Source organism: Tyto alba, unplaced genomic scaffold (genome assembly GCF_018691265.1).
Source record: "Tyto alba isolate M040663 unplaced genomic scaffold, T.alba_DEE_v4.0 Super-Scaffold_3, whole genome shotgun sequence".
Lineage (NCBI taxonomy): Eukaryota > Metazoa > Chordata > Aves > Strigiformes > Tytonidae > Tyto > Tyto alba.
In genome coordinates, this window is record NW_024881304.1 from 1,512,313 (window position 1) to 1,534,381 (window position 22,069).

A 22,069-nucleotide genomic window follows, 5' to 3' on the forward strand; every position below is an offset into this window, starting at 1 on the left:
GTGTAACTGGTTCTTTATAGACGCTCCTTTGAAGTGATGAAATCCAGTGGCTGTGACTAAGCTTGTAAACATGGTGTACTCAGAGTTGCTACCAAATTCAAGGTGAGCACAACCAGGCCAAAAGCTAGTTATAGGAGATGGCCCTGAGCTGATAATGCTAGGATAAAAGTTTCAGAATCAGTCCCCAATACATCAGGGTGCAAACTTTCCTCTAAAGCATCCAAGCATTGGAGCAACAGCATTAGGTAAGCTAAAAATGCCATGAAGGTTTCTCTTTCTGATACGGTAAAGAAAGGACTCAAAGACTGTCTTTCAGATGCAGTCCCTATGGGCAACTGAGCAAAACATAACTCTTGGGACTGCTCCATCAATCTGCCAGAGGTGGCGTGATAGGTAAGTTCATCAATTAGCTGTGTAAATAGGTTTCCTTTACTGTATCTGCATTACTGAGTCAACATTATCTTTCCATTGAACTATGGCTGTCTGTGGCAGGGCAAGGCACCATGTTATCCAAGTATTTTTAAGATTAATATCCTCACAAAAGATATACTATGAACTGTGAAAGGCATCTCTCCAACAAGGCATTTGCCATTTCTTCCACTGTTTGGATGTTTGGGGTAAGCCAGCAGACAACAGGAGAGAAAGCTTGGCCAAAATGATCACAAAGGAAGAATCTGAAATATGACATTAAAATTCCTGTTTGCTTTCCAGTCCTCTGGCTTCAGCAAGACATGAACAGGTGGCATACTACTGAGCAGTGGCAGGGATGTTACTCAGAGATCTCCTAAGACCAGTAGTTTTGCCAGGCCTGGAACCATCTTTTCCAGTGATGCCTAAAGGGAAAGATCATGGGAGAGAGAGGGTTAGAGCTCTGGGTCCAGGAGCCTAGCTGCCCAAATGCCCCGTTACAGAGTCAGTGCAAGGTTAAAAGGTGGCAAGGATCCATTCCCAAACGACCAAAGGTCTTCACAGCAACATTCCCATTGCTCTTGTACCAGCTCCAGGCTAAAGCCTGTCACTAATGCCTTCCCTGGCAGCAGGCCTCGGCATGAGGCTACTGAGAGCCCAGAAGTTATAGTCTGTGTGAAATTTCCTGCCTTCTGCTGTGCAAGCCCACATGACCAACCTCTGCTGTGAGCAGTTAGATGTATTTCCAACTGCCACCCTGCATCCTCATGAGACACAAAGTACCAGAAGTGCCTTACCCAATGTCATAAACATCAGGAAAGTAGAGGCACAGAAGGTCTGAAAATTGTCTCAGAGAGGCGAATGTTTCTGGCTACACAGGCTTGCTCTGACCTGTGGCTAACCCCTTGGTTTCAGGAAAGCTGAGGGCAGCAGAGGGAACAAAGTGAGACCAAGGAATTTGCAGCTGCTTTATCTCCCAATGTACTGAGAAGAACACAAGGAAGGAAAGACAGACAAAAAGGAGCAAGATCCCAAGGTTGCTTCTGGCTTTGGACTGAGTATTGGAAATTTTGCCATAAAGTGAACACTTTCCTTCCCACACCTATATTCCCTTAGCCAAGCAAGGTTACTGAAACAAACCAAGGCTGATTTTGTGGCTTAGGAGGCTTTGAAATCAGCTTCATCAGTCATTCAGTAGTGGTACTCATGGAAGAAAAGACAAATGCTTCTTGGCCCCAGAAAAGTTTAACAATTGACTTGTGGTTGGCGGCATCTGCACGTCGCAACACAGTAAGGCCTGAACTATTAACAAACCCTTGCCTGCTCCCAGATAACCTAGAGTCACCCATAACCAGTGCCTTGGGAAAACCAGAGCTAGATCCCCTGCTACAAAGGCCATGGAAAAACATCCACTAGCTTTAAAGCAGCTCTCTGCCCCATGGCAGGCTTGCAAGTTTTGCAAATTTCTAGTTTGGCTCTTCCTATTTCTTGATTCTCCCCATGACAGACTGGCTGAAAAGCAGGGGGTCAGTCATTGTTTAGTTCAGCAAATGTTGCAGACATGAATCCCAGGGCAGATCTCTTTCCCACTCAGAGCTGTACAGTGTACAACCTGCAGGATGAGCAAGCACACGTATCCTCCCATGCCCTCCCACTAGCACACAGCTCCAAAATCCTCACCTGAAAGGAAAAAGCAAACTAGCGAACACACAATGACCAAAATCTCTGGCTGTGCCTATAGCAGAAGATTATTATGTGATTGTAGACTCCTGCTAACAAATGTCAGAGCAGTAGCCTCCTGCACGAGTAGCACAAAAGCTTGCAGGCACATAATATCTAAATTAAACCCAGACCCATAGAATGGGTTCATCCAGAAACTACCTGTCTGAAAGCTGCTACAGCGCTATCTCACTTGCAAACAAGCCACAGGATCTATAGTTTCCATTAAGTCTCCTCTTTCCCTTTTTAGTCAGAAGTTTCTAAGGCAGGATTACCACTCCATCTCAAGCTCCTGAGCGAGTAACAACTGTTACAAAATTTTCCAGAGGACTGCCAGGTTTCATACCGAACATGCTTATCCCCGCTGACCTTCAGCTGGCTAGTTTTTTTTCTTACAGAAGCACACACCTTCCCCAGCAGTAAGACTCCCCTCTCCATCCCGGGTGCTAAGGGTGCGGACACAGAGCGGTTTGCGCTGCAGCACCCTGCGCTGCACCGCCGCCTCCCGCTGACCGCAGCATCCGCTTATCCTCTCACATCTGGTTCTACCTCATTGCGACAGGAGGGAAACATATTCCTCATGTCACTGCCCTCGGTCCCACTCAAACTGAAAGGAAGAAGAAAGTACCCACACCGGCTGCGGTTTTGGGCGATACTTAAGAGTCCTACAAAAAGGCAGCGACTGGGCCGGAGGTGAGCTCATCATCCGTGAGCCTGCGGCTCTGCTGATGTCATCGCACAACTCGGTGGCAGGAAGTGATACGGGAGCAGGAGCCTGAGAGGAAACTGAATCGAGCAACTGAGGTTAACTACTCCGGCATTTTATCATGTGGCATTTCCAGGGACCTTCTAAGAACCCGAGGTTGGGTTTGGCTGCCCAGCGTCAGTTAGCTTGCTTCGCACGCCACGCTCAACAGCGCTAACGGCAGCGGGATGAGGGAGCAGCTGTGCTGACCACATGGCAAAACAAAGCAACATCTGCCTCTCCTGGGTTGCTGGCCCCTTCCCCCTCTCACTCGCGGGAAATTATTTAATGAATAGCTTTCTATGATGCGCACGGAAGGTAGGACTTATCTGCACGCAAGTTTTCCTGGCATCTACCTCAGAAATGGCCTTGAAAGCATAGGCTGGACTTGGATCTGTACTTTCCCAGGGCTGTAGTGAGTTCGGGGCTCTGGGTGGTGCATCTGTAAATTCCTATGACACTGATAGCAGTTATCTGGCATCTTATCTCACAGAAGCTTAGATAACTCTGCAGACCTATAGAGAAACTTGCCAGTGCCGTCATTCTCTGTGCTGCTGATGCACTAGCATCTCTGCTAGCATGCCAGCCGCTCACAGAGAGCACTGCCTCAGGGTACAAGCCAGGAAGGAGAGAGCAAGGCTACCATGGAGGCATGCTGGAGTTAATCCAGAATATTAGGATGTCCCAAACATCAAGGGACTATTATTTTTTTTTTTTCCCCCAAGTAAGGCAAGACATACATGACAGACTATTTTTGCTTTCTACATAACACAGCCAGACAGTTTCACTGACCCACACCTGTAAGAGCGACCAGAATCTCAGATACATGACTTCTCAGAAATACAAAGATATAGGGTCTCCTGACATCCCTCTTTTCTGCCTCCGCTTCCACTGAAGTAGTCACAACTGAATCAGATGAAAGGAATGTGCTACCCCTCCTGCAGTAATGTGCCTGGAAGCCTTCCAAATTCACCTCTGGCTGTAGGATTTACCAGAATGATTGCAGCCAGTGCTAGAGCTTTGGGGGTACATGCATGGTTTGCCAGGAGCATGGCTACACAGTTTAGTCTTGTGTAATTATGATTATCTAATTTCAAACCTTGTGTGGCTGGCGCCAAGCTCAAGTTCAAGTCAGTGCTTGCCTGAGGATTTCCTCCCTGAGACACTCCTTCTTGGACCGCTGGTTGAGGCTACAAAGGAAAACACCAAAAACAAACAAAACCCCCCATGTAAAATTAGGTATCAAGAGACAGAATTGCAAATACACGAAGTAGGTGGAAAACAAAAAGCCTTTGATCAGTGTTCCTTAAATAAGACTGTGCAGCCCTGAAAGCATGCCCATTTGCCACCAGTTCTTATGTCCAACCATACCCAAGAGCATGTGCTAGTGCATGTAGTGTCCTCACACATTCCCAGGCATCTCGGAATGGCTGTCAGAAACCATAATAAGGCACCTTATTACCACTGTTACGAGACACATGGCCCCACACTTTGAAAAAATCTCCCCATTATGCAGCTGTGGAGAAATTTTTTCATCCTTGAGAACACTTTCTGTATTTCAGGATATTTTCCTGTCCTGAACAACTAAATATTTTGTCCACTGAAAATTAATAAACAAATCACTGTTCTTTTCCTTCTGCTTTGATTTTGCCCCCCAGAAAACTCCTCAGCTGTTAGACAAATTAATTTTGAACTGAAACAGCAGAATGCTTCACTAACCAAAGTTAGAATGACACATTTTGAAACATTAAAAAGAAAAAAAGGAAAAGGAGCCAGTCTGCAAAAAGCGTTAACTTCCATAAATCGGTATGTAGCAACGATTTTTTCACAAATTACCATGCAGCTTATTGTTTATAGTAACGAACACCCTAACTTACAGCTCTGGCACGCAACTCAGTTAAACCACAAAATCCCAAGCCTAACCCTAGAACTGCAGCTACTACAATCTGTTACAGAACAGAATGGCTGCAAGTGTCTTTTCTGACCTCATTTGCAGGCTATTATAGATGAGAGATGGCTATAAATTATTTCTAGTATGCTATAGATGTTTATAGACTGGGCAAATCCCTGAGCATCCTGATCCAATTAGACCTGCTCTGAGCAGTGGTTTGAACTAAATGATCTCTAGTGGGCCCATGCAACCTAAGTTATTCTATGATTCTAAGAAAATAAAAAGTGCAGGTACACACACAGCTGAGGGATAGCAAACATTCAATACCACTATTAGTAGATCCTGGGAGCTATCAGAATGCTCCGAACTGTTGTCTTGCTTCTTCCGTGTGGCATAAAGGTGCCAAGGGAGAATAAAGTGCCAACTGAATTTATAAGGAAGTGTTTTAACTGTATTATCATTACAGAAAAAAATAGGAATTTCCATGGAAAAATATTTTTGAAATTGCACTTCTACCAACAAAAAAAAGAGAACATAGGACAGGAAAACTATTCCAGCTAGCTTTATTTCAGACATTAGCTTTTGAACAACACACACATGGGTGTTTGTGCTCCACAAGATGTTGGGGAGCATGTTCTCAAAGCTGCCTGGCTGCCCCCATTTCCTTTTCCACTGACCGGGGGGGAAGGGGGACGGTTCTCTCTGTGGCAGTGTCAGGCACACAGAATAGTCACAAAGCAGGGCTGAAGCCACCTCCTCTATTGCTATTACTGTCAGTTTAACCACAAGACACCCCTACTAGCAGGTGTTTTATAAACTGTCCCTTGCTCTGAAACCCTCCCTTGGATTTGTCCTCCATAGGCTCCTCAGCTCTGTATAGTCTGTACTTCACATATTTTCTGGCTTTCCTGAACCCTGCAATAACAGAGTTTCACAGCCAAGGCTTTTCTGCCCCAGTTCTGACTGCATTACGGGACCGAATCTATTCCTCCCACATAATTCCATTGCCTGCTCTTTCCCTTCCTAGGCAGGAAGCAGAAAGGCACCGTAGCATCCTGAGGGTTATTTCAGATTAGATGAAGAACTCTTAACCAATGCCAGAAACTGCCTGCCAGGTCCCCTGGAGTCCTTTGGCCTCTGCATTTGCATTTACCCACGGTGGTTTATGGCTACACATACAGGACGTGTCTGTTTGTGCCACTGTCCAAGACAAGGTAGTAGCTGAGGCCTCCTTCCCCCTCTTTTCAATCTCTGCCTCCCCTTGCGCTCGGCCAGGTCAGATTGCACCTGCTGATGAATATCCCTCTTACACCATCTCAAATTCAGCAATATCCAGTATGCTTCAACGCTACCTGCAAAGCGCTGCTGCCTTTCACTGCTCCCAAGGAAGGGCTGTCCCACCCTGCAGACGCAGCCCTCATGCAACCATCTGGATGCCAGTCCCCAGCCCTGCTTTCCCCCGGTGAGAGTATGCCATGGGATGCTGCTCTATTCTCACCAGTGCTTCTTTTTAGCACAAATACTCCTCTCTTAGCTATTGCTTTCTAGCTGGGCTGCAACTTCAGAGTAACTTCTAAGGGTCAGCTTCTGAGCTTCCCAAAACTTCCATCTGTTTGCCTTCAGGGTCTATCTGAAATTCTGTTGCAAAGCAATCTGTAAATTATCAGAGTTCAAACAGTTTCAACCACATCTGAAGAGTACGGAGAACCCTGCAATCACGATCCTTCGGGGAACATCTATACTATCTCTCACTTTATTTTTATGAAGTTATCTCTGATCCATGTCACCTGGGGAGTCAGAGGTATGTCTTCTGGCTGTACTGGTCCCTCCCTGTCCCCAGCCCTACTTCAGGCTGATGCTGTGTCTCACATTTACCTGTATTACCCTGGCATTTTCAGCCCAGCTCAGCAACATTCAGCTCTGTTTTCTATCAGCAGATAACAATGCCTCCTTTCTCACAGTCCCTTTTGTCCTGGATGCTGCTTATACAGGACTGTTCTTCATCTGGTCCAGGGAACAATCTATGTATCCCTGCTTACAGAGTCTTTGGGCAGGAAAAATAACGTTCCCCACAGAATTTGAGCTTGTTCTGATCCACTCTTTCCTTGAAAGGAAATCAAGACCTAGGAGTGGCTGTGCCTCCTTATCCCTTTCTGATATGTCTCCAGTGCATATGGCTCTAGCATACATCTCTCTGAACTATACATGTTCAAGTCATTTTTCTTGCTTGATTGCATCTAATTCATAAAAGACTATCTTCTCTCCTAATTTGCTGAGGTTTTGTATTTTTTCCCCTCACCTCATTTCTTCTTCTCTCTAACAAACAAAGACAACCTCCAAAAAAAGTAATCTTTTTTTTTTTTTTTTAATTATTATTTTTCTACTTTGCAGCCCAGAGATGTTTCTTTTTCCCCCAAATGCACTTTGGGCTCTTCACAACAACCTGGCCATTGCATTCTACCACTACTGAAAGGGAGAACACTGTCTTTTATTCATGTCCTTCTAGGTCCTCCTGCTTCTCTTTGAGATTTGTCAGTGCACGAATGACACCAGCAGAACTCACTGGGTAAGATGTTTTGGTCCCTAGGACACAGCCATTTCTACCTCCAATGCTTTTCCATAGAGCTTGAGGATCCCAATTTACAGAGCTGGTTGCTTTAATCACTGGTAACATACCAGATTTCCTTACACAGTGTATTTAAATAGCATAATATAAATGGGCTTAGAAAAAGCAATGGGCTTTTGGCAAAAGCTATGTGCTGAACTAGACTGTGACCTTCTTATGTGGATTTCAAAGAAGAAACAGCAATTGAACAGATTTATGGAGTAGATCTCTTGTTTGAGAGATTCAGTTCTGTGCTGGGTTTGCAGACAGTTTCTCTCCACCACTGTCCAAACCTTATTTGCACGCCAAGGTCACTGTCATGTCAGAAAAGTCTCCTAATCTCTCCCACATCATGGCTCTTCCCCCCTGGTAAAAATTTCCTTCCATGCCTCCTGCGTAGCCCTCACGGACTGCTCTATTCCTCTGTTTCTGTTGAGCCAGCCAGTATCTCTTTCCACTCTAAGCACTCCTGTGGCACCGCAGCCATAGAACAAACCTATGGATTCCTACAGGAAGTGCACAGCTTGAGTCTGGTCTAGAATTTTTTTGTGATAACAGATACACACCAAATAATGGTTTGTGGTTGTTGTGGGGTTTTTAAATCACTTCTAATGATGCCATTTATTTTTCACAGGACTGCATAAAAAGCTTTCATCTTTTTCTTCCACACCTGAAATGTTCTTTCCTCATCTACTGATTCTTACTAATCCTTTGTTTGCTGCATACAAGAGCCTCCTGCTGGCAGGATTCAAATTTTTGTCATCACCAAATTTCTCTTTTTGCTTATTTTAAGTTTCCTCTTTTGAGACAAACTGACATGCTAAGCAATCACTTCAGTCTTTCAAGACTCCTGGGAAGACAACGTCTCTGCCTGAGAAAGGATAGAATCTCTGGTCTGATATTCCAAGCCTGGGACAGTACTGTGGAAGACTAATATGTCTTGAATTAAGTACAGCAGCTCCCCCAGGCTCTCACAGTTCTTCAGGAGCTGAATCTTAGGGGTGACTGGAAAGGCAGGCAGCTTCTGTAACGTTAGATTTCCAGACCACCTAGGCTGAAAGAATGTCGCCGCAGATAGAGAGCCTGAGAAGAACACACGCAACTGAAAATCCTCCAGGATCAGTGACTGGAGAAGAGGAAAAGGACTACACACTGTACTCACCCACTTGCGGGGCCTCCCTCTCGGCCTTTTACCAGCAGAAGGTTCTACCTTTATTGAAAATAAAGGGAAAAAAAATATTTTCAGCTCTCATATTTGCTGGGCACTGTGACTAATACACTGAACCTGGCCAATATGATTTCGGTATAAAGTTCTTGTGAGACAAGTAGCAGAAAAGGCAAAAGCTGGGGATAGAAGACAGTTGAGGAGGAAACACCTGCCAGACTATGCTGGTTGTGATTATTTGGCAATGGTGGAAGAGAAACACTAAAAGGAAGCTGCTGAACAGGCAGTGGCAACACAGGAAGGCTGGGAGGCAAGTTAGGACTAAACCCACAATAACTGGTTTGTCCAGCAGTACCAATTAAAGCTGAGCTGAATTAGGGGCAACTTTCACTGTTAACCTTTAAGCTAAGAGAAACCTCCCTGCTTGTCCCTCTAGCAATGCTTCAAGCAGGCACAGCCAGCTTCTCTCTCTCCCATAAAAGAATATAAGCCATTTACTCTTACAATTTCTCCAGATACAGTAGTCACTTTCTTGCTTCCTTTTGGCCTTCCTCGTGGTTTCTTCACTGGCAATGGTCCCACAGCCTTCTCCTGGGATACAAGCGGAAAATCTTTTAAGCAGGATGATCCTGGGAACAACTTATAGCTTCTCATTCTAATGTGTCTTAGACTGTCTTACACCAATAATAGCACCCAGACCACTAAATACCTGTTTCTCTGCTTCTCCATCTGTGAAGTACATCAGAAAATGGCCAGCAACCTACCCCTTTGTCTTTTGGCCTGGGGAAACGAATACATTCCCAGGACTCTGACCATACTGCCTGGAGTGCAGAGAGAAAAGGCCTTGGCCTTATCCGCTCTAAGTACTAGTGCAGAAACAGACTGATGACACCTGAAAGTCTTCAGACTGGAACAGATCTGGGTAGCCATTTCCTGTCCTGAACAGTCATGGCCTGCCACAGGAGAGGCATCTTTGAAGCCAGTGGCTGAGATGCCCCAGGGTGCACATACTGCTGCTTTCCTGGAAAGCAGTAATATTTACCACAGAAAACCTCAGCCTCCCTTGCTCTTTGTTAGCGAGCCACATCCCAGGGCTGCCTGCACATCCTATCAGGCTAATGCCATAGCATCCTCAGGTAGCTTCTTGGGATGACGTGCCCTCACCTGTGGCTGCTTTTTTGGTCTTCCCCTCTTTCTCTTCAGGCCCTCGATCAGTGTAGATGAGCCAGGACTCACTGGCCTCTCGTTGCTCACGTTGACACTTTCCATAGTTTCCAGATGATAATCCAACAGGTTATTTTTCCATGGACTGGGAAAGAAAACTTGTCTCCTCTTTCTTTCCCTATCTTGTTACGATTCTCCTCTACCTGCAAGGCTGAAGTGGTGAGAGAGAATCAGGCATGACAGCTTGCTATTATCAGCTGGAAGAGTCCGGGATGCATCAGACATTTAGAAGCATAACCGTGTTTTATAAACATTATTGAACCATTCTCTCCCAAGGCCCACTCCTCAGCTTTCTGAGGCTTTTGGCCAAAGGAGCTGACTGCTCCAGGTACCAGAGCACGTTGTACCTGCATCTACCTTTCCCCCTCTGTTGGCCAGTTTCATCCAAACTGACAAAGACATTGCCTTCAGCTCTCAACTCCCCTCTTTGTAGGCTCCTTGTGCCCAAGGAGAAAAGGAGACAAAGTGGTGGTGGTGAGTTATAAACGTCCATTCAAGGGTAAAGCTTCATCTGGAGCTCCTATATCATCAGATACCAAAGCTAATCCTGAGATGTGGCAAAGGAAGCTTTATATCAGGATGCTTGAGAGAGCAAGTATCAGGGTACAAACTCTTTAAGGGGTGAATGTGGCTCTGGAGCTGCCCCTCAAGAGTTTGTTCCTAATCACTGACTAACAGGCACTGTCTGGAGAGATGGCCTGATCCTATTTCAGAGTGCTCAGCCTCTGGTCCTGCACAAGGCTCAGTTTCCTACAGGACAGAAGTCACCCAGATCTGGGTTTTGCTTGGATCCTGAGCACTGGTTTGTCTACTGCAAGTGTTGTATCAGCAGGCTTCTGAGTCAGCCTCCTCCCTGTCCCTAAGCTCTACTTAGTGCCAGCTGTGGTTGGAATGAGCCCTGGTCTGACTTGTTTGCTCTAAGATATAACCAAGATCAGGAGCTGTTGGGGCTACATAGGAAATCAATGACTTTCCTTGCTTCTGCTTGAGGTTTCTCCTCTGGCGTTGTCTGCCAGAGAAGGTGGCAGTCTGACAGGGAGCCTTTACACCCTCACATGCCGAAGCAGGAAAAGGAGGGAAGAGACCTTGACCAGAAGCTCAGCTGGCACCTGACTCCCAGGCACATTAAGAGAGGTGGGAGTCATTGGTCTTGCTTGCGTGTGGGGGAAACCTTAGCCAAGGGTCTGGGTTCAGCTCCCAGTTTGCCAATCTGCTTGAAAAAGGCACTTGCAGCCTCCCCAGACCTTGGTCCTCCTTCTTGCGCAGGAAAGAGGGCTCAAGAAGATGAGAGGGGCTGAGGAGATGGGGCCTGGCTGGACAGAGGCCAGCAGCGCTGGCTGAATCCTCTTTTCACAGTAATTCTTACCATAAAATAAATAACTGAGGATAGTGTGGTTGGGAAAGCATTATCACTGCTTGCTTAGGAAAGGAGGAGTACGTAGCTGAACAATGCATTTTCACTTCTGTGCAAAGCCATCGCTGCCTTCTCATCTAGATGCTGCAGGTGTAATCTGCCTTGCCTGTAGAAGCTCTTCTACCTCCACCTGAGAAATGTTTTTTTTTGCAGCTCTCCGCTCTACCTGTTTTGTTTCTACTTTCTCACTTGTTAAATGAAAGGTAACAACAGCATGCTTACACAGCACTTTGTCCCATCAGCCTTGAGTGCTGCTGAGTCCTTAAGTCCCTTCATCAGGCTCTACTTGAGGCAATAAAGGCAGGATTGCAAGTAAGAGCACAGCTGCACCACGTAGAAGAGTGTGACTGTTTTCTTCAAAATAATGCTGGAGGGCCGAACCTGGGTTCAGCTGCAGTTCACACACAAGCAACCCTACCTAGTGAACTCCCTGGATGTCCTTTTGTGCACACTGCTGGGACCCAGCTCACAGGTGCTGCTGCACACTCAACTTTTCTATCAAAACCTCTACTCAGAGGGCGATGGAAAAACCATAGCTCAGGTCTCTTGGGTTCAGGCTGCATCTGGAGGGGAGACAGTTAGAAAAAAAAGGTTTCTTTGTACTTGCAAGCCACACACAGTTGCCATCAAGTCCCTGAGAGACAAGCATGAAACATATTTACAGTCTCTTTCAGAGAAGAGCTGTGCTTTTAGAAACTGTTAGCAGGGCTTTGTAGTTTGATCAGATGTTCAAGTTCCAAAGATGAGAGGGCCTTAACTGAAGATGACAACAAATATTCTGCCCTCTGGTCCAACTACCATTTCCTGCGTCTGCATTTACTGGTCAAAACTGGGGCTCAAACAGCCTTGTGCTGGTCCTGGCATTTGGAGCTGGCTGAGGCAGGAGGGAGTCACTGTGGTACGTGGAACCTGGACTGCCCTAGGAGCAGAGAGGCCTTAGTGCCTCTTCCCAAAGGCAGGTCTAAGCCAGCCCTGGCTCATGCTGCACACATCTGCTGCTGGATCAGCCCAGAGTGCTGCAAAGGTGGCTTGAAGCCTCCTGAGACTGAGCCTCCCCTCAGCTGCCTGTGGAAAGGGAACAGACAAGTGTGAAAGTGCTGCCCAAGCCACGTTCCTGAGAAGAGATTAAGGCTGCTTTGACAACCCAGCTCCTACCTATGGCTCACTGTGATTTGAAAGCACTGGTTCAGTGCCTCATGGAATTCAGGTCCTAGTGCAAACATGTGGAAAAGAGTTATGGAGGAAATACAAACATGTCCTTGGAAAGTATCACAGGTGCATGTTTTTCCCTGTTTTTCCATGGTAATACCGAAGCGTAACAGGATGAATGATGGGGTATGGCAGGTATTGTCAAAGATAATAACAGATGTAGTTATATCTGGGGGAGGCTGTGCTGATAGGAGGGCAGAATTAAGTATTTGTATTTTATTTTTCAGTCTTGGATTGCACTGTCTGCTTGGTCACCTCAGGCTAGACATGCAGAATCTGAAAATGTCACTGGCAGATGCAGCAAGAAAACTTCCAGCCTTCACTCCATATTCTAACAAAATGTATGCACTCATGACAGACACTGAAGCCATTGCTCTTATTGACACAACCTCTCTCATGAGTTCACTGTAATTGAAACCTTCATTAAATCCAAGTTTTGCCTGTCATTATTCAAGTGGGAGCAACCACAGTGTACAGAATTCTTTTTTTCCCCAGATGCAAAGAAAGTCAGTTCTTGCACAATGATTGTTTTCTAAATCTTGATAGACTGGTACACTCCACAATGTCTTTCATATATCTGGCAAGCTTTCTACAGATGGGACTGCAAATAAACGCACAGAGACCACCAGGAGATAGCAGTGTCTTTGTACATCTCTCTCTAACTTCCCACCACCCGCCAAAGGCACATGCTTCTCAAAGCCTGGTGTGAAAAGAAAAAAATACAAGCAAAGCTATACAAGCATCAGTCCTTAGAGCTTTTGTAAGCTTTATATGACTCAATGTAAGATGCATACAAAGCAAAAGCACCCACTGCAATTCTACTTCAAATTTCTGAACAATAGCTTTCCATTTATATATATAAAAGCCCAAACCAATATTGACTCCCACCACATAACAAAAAACAAGTATGCTTTCCAGGGTCACTGCAGTCCCTGCTGGGAGTGGAACCAGTAGGGCTGAATTCCAGTCCTATACACTGTCCACAAAGGCACAAGAGCTAAAAAACCTATCCAAATGCTTGTGGCCCTTAGATCACCTTTATGTCAGCCACATACACAGCTTTGCAAATGATGCAGACATGCGAATACATGGTTTTGGCAGTATTCAGGACTCTATGTTGCAGAGACATCACCTAACTCAAAGTACCTCATGTCCCAAAAGCACCATGTCCCAGGCACCTGGCAGAGGACAGGGAATTCTCACAGTCTAATGCTTTGCACCTGATTTAGGTGCTAAGTTGTACAAAGCCAATTTTTCTACCCTTCTCAGGAAATTCTCAAGAAAGAAAAGCTTCTCCTAGGTGCAATGTCGTTGCGGTCTAACACAGGGTGTTGAATAGTGTTCTTGAGGGACTTTTCCCTTTCCACAGACTACAGAGGAAGCCTCGGGGAAGAGCCTGCTGACTTGGGCAGGTAAATTAAATGACAGAACCTCTTCCTCTTTGTTTCCTCAGGGAGGTTAAATTTTAGGCTATGTCCTTGGGAGAAATACATTATGATACAGGGATGCTTGAGACATCATACTAAAACCTCAAACTGTGTGCATGATTCACAGCAAATGCTGCCAGAAAATGATTGTCTAGCTGCAGTGCCCACATACAAAATACAACGCTCACAAAGCCTTTTTCAAAGCATAATAGGAGTGTGATTATAAGAGACCCTTCATTATAGCCTTAACTCTGCCACTGTCTCTATAATAATAGGAAAAAAATATCCACAAAGCACAACTCCCACTTCGTAGCACAGCACCATTGTTCTGTTGTCACATGTGACAAAGTAAACCCAGGGTAACTTCACCAATGTGAACACGGTCACTCTTCAGTCCCTCTAGTAAAAGAGGGAGGGAAGAATTTGGCCCAAGCCCTTGTATCAAGCAGAGGAGATTAAAAGACTTTGTTAGTCAAAACATCTAAAGAAGAGAACTAAGGTGGCCAGGCAGAGAGAAACCTTTCATTCCAATAACTGTAGCAATAACGATCTGCACTCGTATTATGAGAAATAACTTTCACCTTCCGAGAAATCAAATGCTCAGGTCTTTTCAGATCTCATTGCAGATCAAAAAATACCACAGCTTGTTGCGGTTCCCCATAGACTGTTCTACCAGAAAAGCAGGATAGTCAAGCGCTGGAATATCTCCCTTAGGAAAGAGCAGTGGTAGTAACACTCTGGCAAATGCACCTTTTCTGCCAGATTTTTCTGTCCAGTGAGGAACTTATGGACTACTAAATCAAGCTTATGGCAACAGCAGGTAACTGCCACAGTCTCATAAATCACATCTCAAAAACATAAATAACCTCTCTAGGTGATTTTGTAACTACTTTGAGTGACTAAGTCTAAGACTTCTTTGGTCTCATGTTTAAAAGTCTCCTAGTTCCTTGCCTAGTTTTTTTTTTTTTTTTTTCTTGGTTTGGTTTTGTTTGTTTGTTTGTTTGTTTGTTTGTTTTAAATGAGTAATTTATTGTCATTTGTTCTTCCATCACCAGAATCCTTCAGCAGCAACATTCCCCTCTCCATTTTTCTGATCTCCCCCATCTTGCCTGGCTGAACAAGCCAGTCTGTTCCAGTTTCTTGAGATGTGATCATATCTCCTGATCATTCTGGTTGTCATTTACACCCTTCCCAACCTGAGATGAACACTTCTGAATGTAATAAAGATTCTTACTCTCAAAACTATTTTCAGTGAGGACAGCTTGACTAACTTAACCTCTCACTTATCTGAGAAGCATGGGCTGAGCAACAGTTTAGTGGGAAAAAATCAGTTTGTGTGTAATATTAATATCATGAGCTTCCAAATGGATTCAACCAGCAAGTTATTCCACCACTTCTCGCATATCCTGACTGATAAAATATCCAGTTCAAAAGACCGAAACTGTTTAAGCTTACAGGGGACAAAAAATACAGGAACTTTATGGGCTTCCATGCTTCACATCAGTGCCAGGGACCAGCTCATGGCCTGAATGGGAACTTCTGTAGCTCTATCTAGAGAGTTACATTTCTGACTTTGCTATAGATTTCTCTATGTAACCCTAACGAAAGTGCCTTCATGTGTTTCAGTTCCCCATCCACAAAATGGTGCATAGTTCCCTGATTGCTGAGCTATGCTGGTGGGGTTGCTGAAGTGGAAGAAGCCGAGTGAGGCAGTAAGAAGCCATCCTGTCTGTGCCTGTTCTTCTGAGACAGCCAGCAAGGTAGGCAGGTGCTACCAGCCAGGATAGGAGCTCCTGGGCTAAAGACCTATATAGTAGGAAACAGACAGTGCCAGAAGGTTTTTGTACATTAGAGACATGCACAGCTACATGGGAAAAGGGTGGCTGATTACTAGGTTTCAAGCAATGATGCGTACATGAACAGTCTGTTTCCTATTTCCCAGATCCTGAGCACCCAGCTTCAGCACGTCATCGATCCACTGCATGAGCACTCTCTCGCATGAACCTACGCTTGATGCAGTGCCTGCCAACTTAGTTCTCTCTCTGTTCAGATACCTGAGCCAGTTACTACTCTGAGAGGCACCTTGCTCATCCCAACCCACACCACAACTAACCACAGAAATACCACTATGGCTCTCCTGTAGCTAGCCTAAAATATTCCTGTTCCTTCCTCAGAAAAATGAGGCTTTGAACTTGCCTGTGGAATGGGTCAGGCCATGTGTGGAGTCCTGGCTGCACCGAGGTCCTTCGTTTCTGCATACACAGGACTTTCCCTGGAGGTTGCCACAGTGGAGGGCTCAACCTCAATCCTACTTAGCGACATCAGCTTCCAAGCCCTGCCAAGGCCACAGGCTTCTTATGGCCAGAGTAGGCAAAGCAAGGAGGCAGTCAACCATCCCAGGGAAGATGTGGAAAAGCACTGCCGGATATCAAGGCCAGAAAGAAAGAGAGATCCGGCATTTTTGCCTGACTGATCTTGGGAAAATCATGTAATCTTTCTGCGCTTCACATTTTCTGTCTACAAGATTATGGAATAATACTAGAAGTATTAACACTTGCCCTCAATCTGGGGTGGAAGGATTGAGGATTAAACCATTCCTATTTGTAGAGTAACACAAAGAACCCCCCCAGCAGAAGAGAATAGAGCAAGGCATTATTAGCAGACCGCACCAGCAGCCTCGCCCATGCCATTGCTTCAGGAGTACAAAGGAGAGGCTGTTGCAACTGAAAAAATACAGCCCAGGATTAGCCACATCCTGCTGAGCAGCAAAACACACCGTCACCCTCTTCCCCCAGGCAGCTGAAGGCTCATGGGACCAATTTGGCCCAAAGCTGTAAACTGGAGTTCCCTGCCCTGGGAACTTGGCACAGAGCAGCACTGGAGTGTGAGTGAGGGTTCTCCAGAGCTACCGCGTGCTGCTGAACTGCACAGCACCTCGCACCCGCTCCCAGACCAGAGCAGGTAGGGGATACAGCGCCCCGCTCATTGTCTCTATCCAAGGAAACTCATGTACCAATCTCAGGACCCCAAGTCTCAAGGCCACTGCCTGAGGTCTTAGACACCTTTGCAGCACTTCTCCCAGAAGCATCAAGCCAGATCAGTGACACTAATGCCTCTGTGCAGATTGCAGACTCCCTAGCATTACACATTAAGAGCCTGTTAAAATTCTCCCTTAGGGATTTGCCCAAAGACTCAAATGTTTGCTAAAGGGCTCTTTCTTCTCTTAAAGTCTCCGTCCAGACACTTTCACCAAAAAGCAAGCTCCCCAAGCACTGCAGAGTTAGATCAGTGGAGAAAAAACAACAGTATTTACGGGGAAATAAAAGGATAAGGTGAAATCTGTGGTCACCAAAACAAAATAAAAAAAAAAATCACAGTCATCTCTAACTTCAGATAGCGTCAAGCCTCGCTCCTCTTCAGAATCACTATCTTGTTCAACCCAAGTACTGATATTTGCAAAACAGTGTCCACTTGTGCAAAACCAGGAAATGGCCCTCCGTGTTTCCTGGTGAGGAGAGGCGTTTTGGCACCTGGCATGGGGACATACAAGGCAGCAAGTTTTGTGCCTTAACCTACTCCATTACCGAGATGCAATTTATTAATCCCTGTGCCTTAATAAACCTCAGCATCTTGCAGATGAGCTCTGCCTACGCATTTCAAATGCAGGCTTGCTAATGCGGTAAGAAAGGAACAAGATTACCTGTTGAGAAGTTGGGCAGCGCCACTTGACCCGACCCCAGCAGACCTAGCACTGAAGGCAGGAGAGAAAGACAGAGGTATCCAGCAGCTGACACCCCTTCTGCACTGGAGAGAAGCGGCTAAGCGAAGTCTCTGCACACACTCATTTCAAGAGCCTTACAATGAGCCGAACGTTATTTATTGCGCTCCCAGTTAGCGATATGGAAAGCAGCATGAGCACTGCCAGCGATCTCCTTCTGATGGCAGTCCTGAGTAGTGACAGCAAGTGAAACCCAGTTCACTCCAACCCGCCTGGAATATCACAGTAAACTGGCAACAACCAAAAAGAAGAAAACCCCCCAACCAGACCACTTATGCCAGGCAGCTTGTACCACTGCCCTGCTTACTAAAAATAAGGCCAGTTTCCAAATGTGAAATGACTCATCTGAATAAAGGGGACAGATCATTTCATGGACTTACCTCTTTACAAATGCTAGAAAGAATCATGCTGACCCTGTTTTATGAAAGGAAAACCAAACCAAAACAAAAAAACCCAGATGGGTAGCCCCAGGAAGGCTTGTGATGACAAAGTGGTTATTAATCTGAGTGCAAAATGCGCTCGGGGCATTTACTATAAGCCACAAATGAAAATGGGAAGCTGACTTCAGCTGAGCATAAACGTATTTAGAAAGAAGATGTTGCATGGCTCTAAGTTAGGTATTCTATTTTAATTATGTGAACAACCATTAGAGCTGGCAAAAGTCCCCAGAAGTATTTTGCAAAGGAGAAAGCAGACTTTTCATATGACTGACGTGGTATATTTAAGACACATTTGGGTTTTTTTTTTGGCGCATCACCATTAGGAAAACCAGAGAATTAAAAATATCTCAATCTGTACCTGTATAAAACCCATTACAGTACCTTAGAGACAACGTCTGAGACTCTTCTTTATGTCAAGTAGTAAATTGCTTACAGTGACAGTACAATTGAATAAACTGAAGACTTTTTTTTTTTTTTTCTCAGAGCTGTCCATGTAAAAGATTTGCAATCACTTGAGTTCCTCAGTAATTTCTGAAAATGTCAGTAAGGCACCTAAATCACTTACTGCAGTCTGGAAAATATCAATCTTGACCTTAATAACATGGGAATGATGATCTCCTGGTTAAAGGTGTACATGGGGGCTCTGGAAATGTGCCCAGCTCTTGAGGCTGCCATGTGCTTCCCCTGTGACCTCAGGAAAGTCACCTTTTCTTTGGACTCAGTTTCCCACATGTAAAGTGGGGACAACACAAAACAGGTAACATCTGGCTTACTTCGAAAATATTTTCTTCGCGAAGAGATACATTCCCCACCATGTAATTATACAGGTCTTAGGCAAAGTGGCTCAAGGCCTTATTTGGAACTCCTAACTATTAATAAAACAAAAGCAACATGAGAAGTTAAGAAGAGCCTTTGATCACCGCTGCAACAATGTCTAATCCAAAAATCACAAAATAGTGTATGAATTCAAGTACCTGAAAAGTATTATGTTTAAGTATTTAGATTAATAGATATCTAGCTAATCTATCAAAAAATCCTCCCGCATACACACCAGTGTATCATATGCAAATACACACACTTTTTTCATTCTTTAATGAAAACTATTTAATATTATTTTTTTGAGTATCACTAGATACAAAGTTGTATGCATGCTGTACAACCACCGTGTAATCATAATTACTAGGTCAGAACTTGAATTGTTATGTTTTGTATGAAGTGAAGAAATATGCATTTTATACCAATACTTCCTAGCAAGGAAGTATTAAACTTGATTCTACAGCATCAAACCAGAGATGGTTGACTGTCCACAAATGCTAAAGAACATTATTAATATTGCAGAAATTAAACTTCTGGTTAGGAAATGTCAGATATAAAATTGGCACGTGGAGTCCTATTTAACCTTTATTGGGCATATATTGGAGGATAGTGTCTTCAATTTAATATCTGCACTTCATAATTTCATTAGCATTTTAAGGCCAAGAGAAATTATTTGATCATTCTCTATATAAATGATTGTAATTTCATCATTATCCTTGGACTGAGCCCAAACCTTCTATACTTGACTGAAGCATTGGACCCAGAAAATCATGTATTTTTGATTTAAAGACATCATGGGATGGAGAATGTACCACTACCCTTGGACATGTGTTCCAGTGGTTAATCCCCTTTAAAAAAGGTGCCTAATTTACAATTTGATTTATGTGCTTTCAGATTGCAGCTGCTGGTTCTTATTGTACTTTTCTCAGATAAACACCCAGTCTACCTATTCCTTACCTCCTCTGCTCAGCAATACTTCTACACTGTAATCAAGTCCACTCGCACTATTCTTGTAAAAAATTAAATAGACTGAGCTCCTTAAGTCTCACACTGTAAGGCTTAAAAAATAAATAAATAATGTTTGTGCCCTTCTCCTCATACTCAACCATTAATACCTTTTAGGAAGAGGGGCACCAAACCAGCATGCCCTACTTCAGTAGCCGCCTTGACCCCCATTAAACCAGAGGAAAAATTAATACCTCCTTTCCACTCCTGTGGTTTAACAGCCATGGATCATAGGAGCCCTTTAAGAACACAAAACGATTTTGTCTATAGCATTCCCATTCATCTCACAAGCTGTCCCTTCCATCCAGTAGACATTGCAGTTTCTTCCTCCTCTTTTGGCCAGTTCTTTACTGCTCTGTGCAACACTTTTCAGAAGGTAAAATCACCTGTTCCCCTCTGGACTTTACAATGGCATTCCTTATCACACCATTTAATTGCTTTACAAACATGAATGAACCAATGTGTCCATTGCTACTCTATGGTGTGATAGTAGCTGTGTATTCTGTGAGGAAGGGGCATTAAGATCTGTATGGTAGATACCACCATCTAGGTAAAATGTTGCCAGCAAAACTAGTTTTACCCTGTGCTGATTCCATCCAGCCATGTACGTGAGGACACCATCAAAGCTTCCCTTTTGGCAGCCTGGTAGATCTGGTTCCTGTTCCCTCTGCCCCTGCATTCAAATCTCTGGATTTCTTCCCCTGGGCAGCCTCACTGCCAAGAGGTGAGCTCTGAAGGACAAAGACTTGAGCCGCCTGTTTTCAGTATACGTCAGAGCAGCAGAGTGTTGTGCTAAACAGAGACCTGGCTCTCAGGTGCAGAACAGGACTGCCCTGACATTGCCCATCCTGCTTCTGTCCCCAGAGCACCTTGGAAAAGCCACTAAGGAGTTTCTGGGCGAGGGCTGAAGCCTGTTTACGATTGCACCTTCTGATGGAATTTCTCTTTTGGAGGTCCCATGAACAAGCATGAGCTGGACCAATCAGCACAAAACCAGCAGCAGCCAAATCTGGAGGACAGGAGCCCTTCAAATTCCCTCTCCTTAGATGGGGGTGTGAGGGAGTCAAATTAGCAAGGCTTCTACTCAAGTGATTTGCTAAGATATTTATGTCCTGAGTGGGTTTTGTGTGTTTGCAGCGAGACTCGCCCTACACAAGGGCTAGCTTGTGCCTGCAAGATAGTTACTAGTTTCCTTTAGGAAGCATCCAGATTTTGCCACAATGCAGTGTAAGTCTCTGCCTGTATTCCTATTCCTTATCTTCACTCTTCCAGAAACTAGACTGGTCACTGTGGTATAGCGCGATATACGCAGGCTAACACCAACTGTAGATTCATTTGTGTATAATCCCTTTCTGTTGGACAGGTGTATATAAAGAGCTTCATTCACTGCTATCCTGATCTTGTCAGAACCTCTCATGTGCCCAAACCTGTATCTCATAAGTGTAATGAAAGCTAGTTTCGTAGTAATTGTTCTATGCATGCTTATTATTCAGGCTGCATTAATGAATATTTTAACTGAAGATTAGGCCGAGGTGTGATTTCAACAGGATAAGAAATAAATTTGCCATGCTCTATCTTATCATTGTAATGGAAGTGTACCCCATAATATTATATTTCTTAATTCTTTCCCACTACGCTCACCAATTCGAACTCTCTGGATGATGCAGGGTTACAAAATCTCACTTTAAGAAAGTTGTGGACTTGCTGGAAGGCCTCCAAAAAATCAGAGGCTTATTAAACATGGCCTGTGAGGAAAGATTGAGGAGCCGGGTTGTTAAACCTAGAGATAGGAAAACAGAAAGGACACGATAAAGGCTTTCAAATACGCAGCATAATGCAGCATCTAGGAAAGTAATAATGTAGACAGGATAAAAAGTCAGTTTAAATGCAGAAAGGAAAGTTAGGTTGAACATTAGGGAAAGTCTAATGACTTAATGGTCAGGACAGCAAAGCACTGGAATAAGCTACTAGTTTGTGGAGCCTCTGCCCATGAAGAATCTAAAAATAGGTCACACACACATACTAAGATCAGCATGAATGGTCACAAGGCTCCCCCTAGAAATGAACTGTACTTGGCAACTTCTTGGCCTACCTCCCACCTCTCTTTTCTATGACATGAAGTTTCTAACTAGGCTGCAGTTAAGTATGTTTATGGAGAACTGTATCTATACAAAGGCCAGAATAGCTGATTCACATGGACTAGAATTAATTTCCACTTCTTCT

The 22,069-nt window shown here is 44.5% G+C and overlaps 1 protein-coding gene across 1 annotated transcript; it reads right to left on the reverse strand.

Annotated features, from left to right (window-relative positions):
- Positions 1 to 598: 598 nt before the first annotated feature.
- LOC116959473 (high mobility group protein HMGI-C-like) lies at positions 599 to 17,761 on the reverse strand. The gene is made up of 6 exons (XM_032984132.2): positions 17,508 to 17,761; positions 9,698 to 9,908; positions 9,038 to 9,124; positions 8,531 to 8,578; positions 3,972 to 4,062; positions 599 to 833 (listed from the first exon to the last, which is right to left on the reverse strand). The coding sequence occupies exons 2-6, from the start codon at positions 9,800 to 9,802 to the stop codon at positions 748 to 750; spliced, it is 417 nt and encodes a 138-aa protein (XP_032840023.1). The 5' UTR covers positions 9,803 to 9,908; positions 17,508 to 17,761; the 3' UTR covers positions 599 to 747.
- Between the last annotated feature and the right edge of the window lie 4,308 nt (positions 17,762 to 22,069).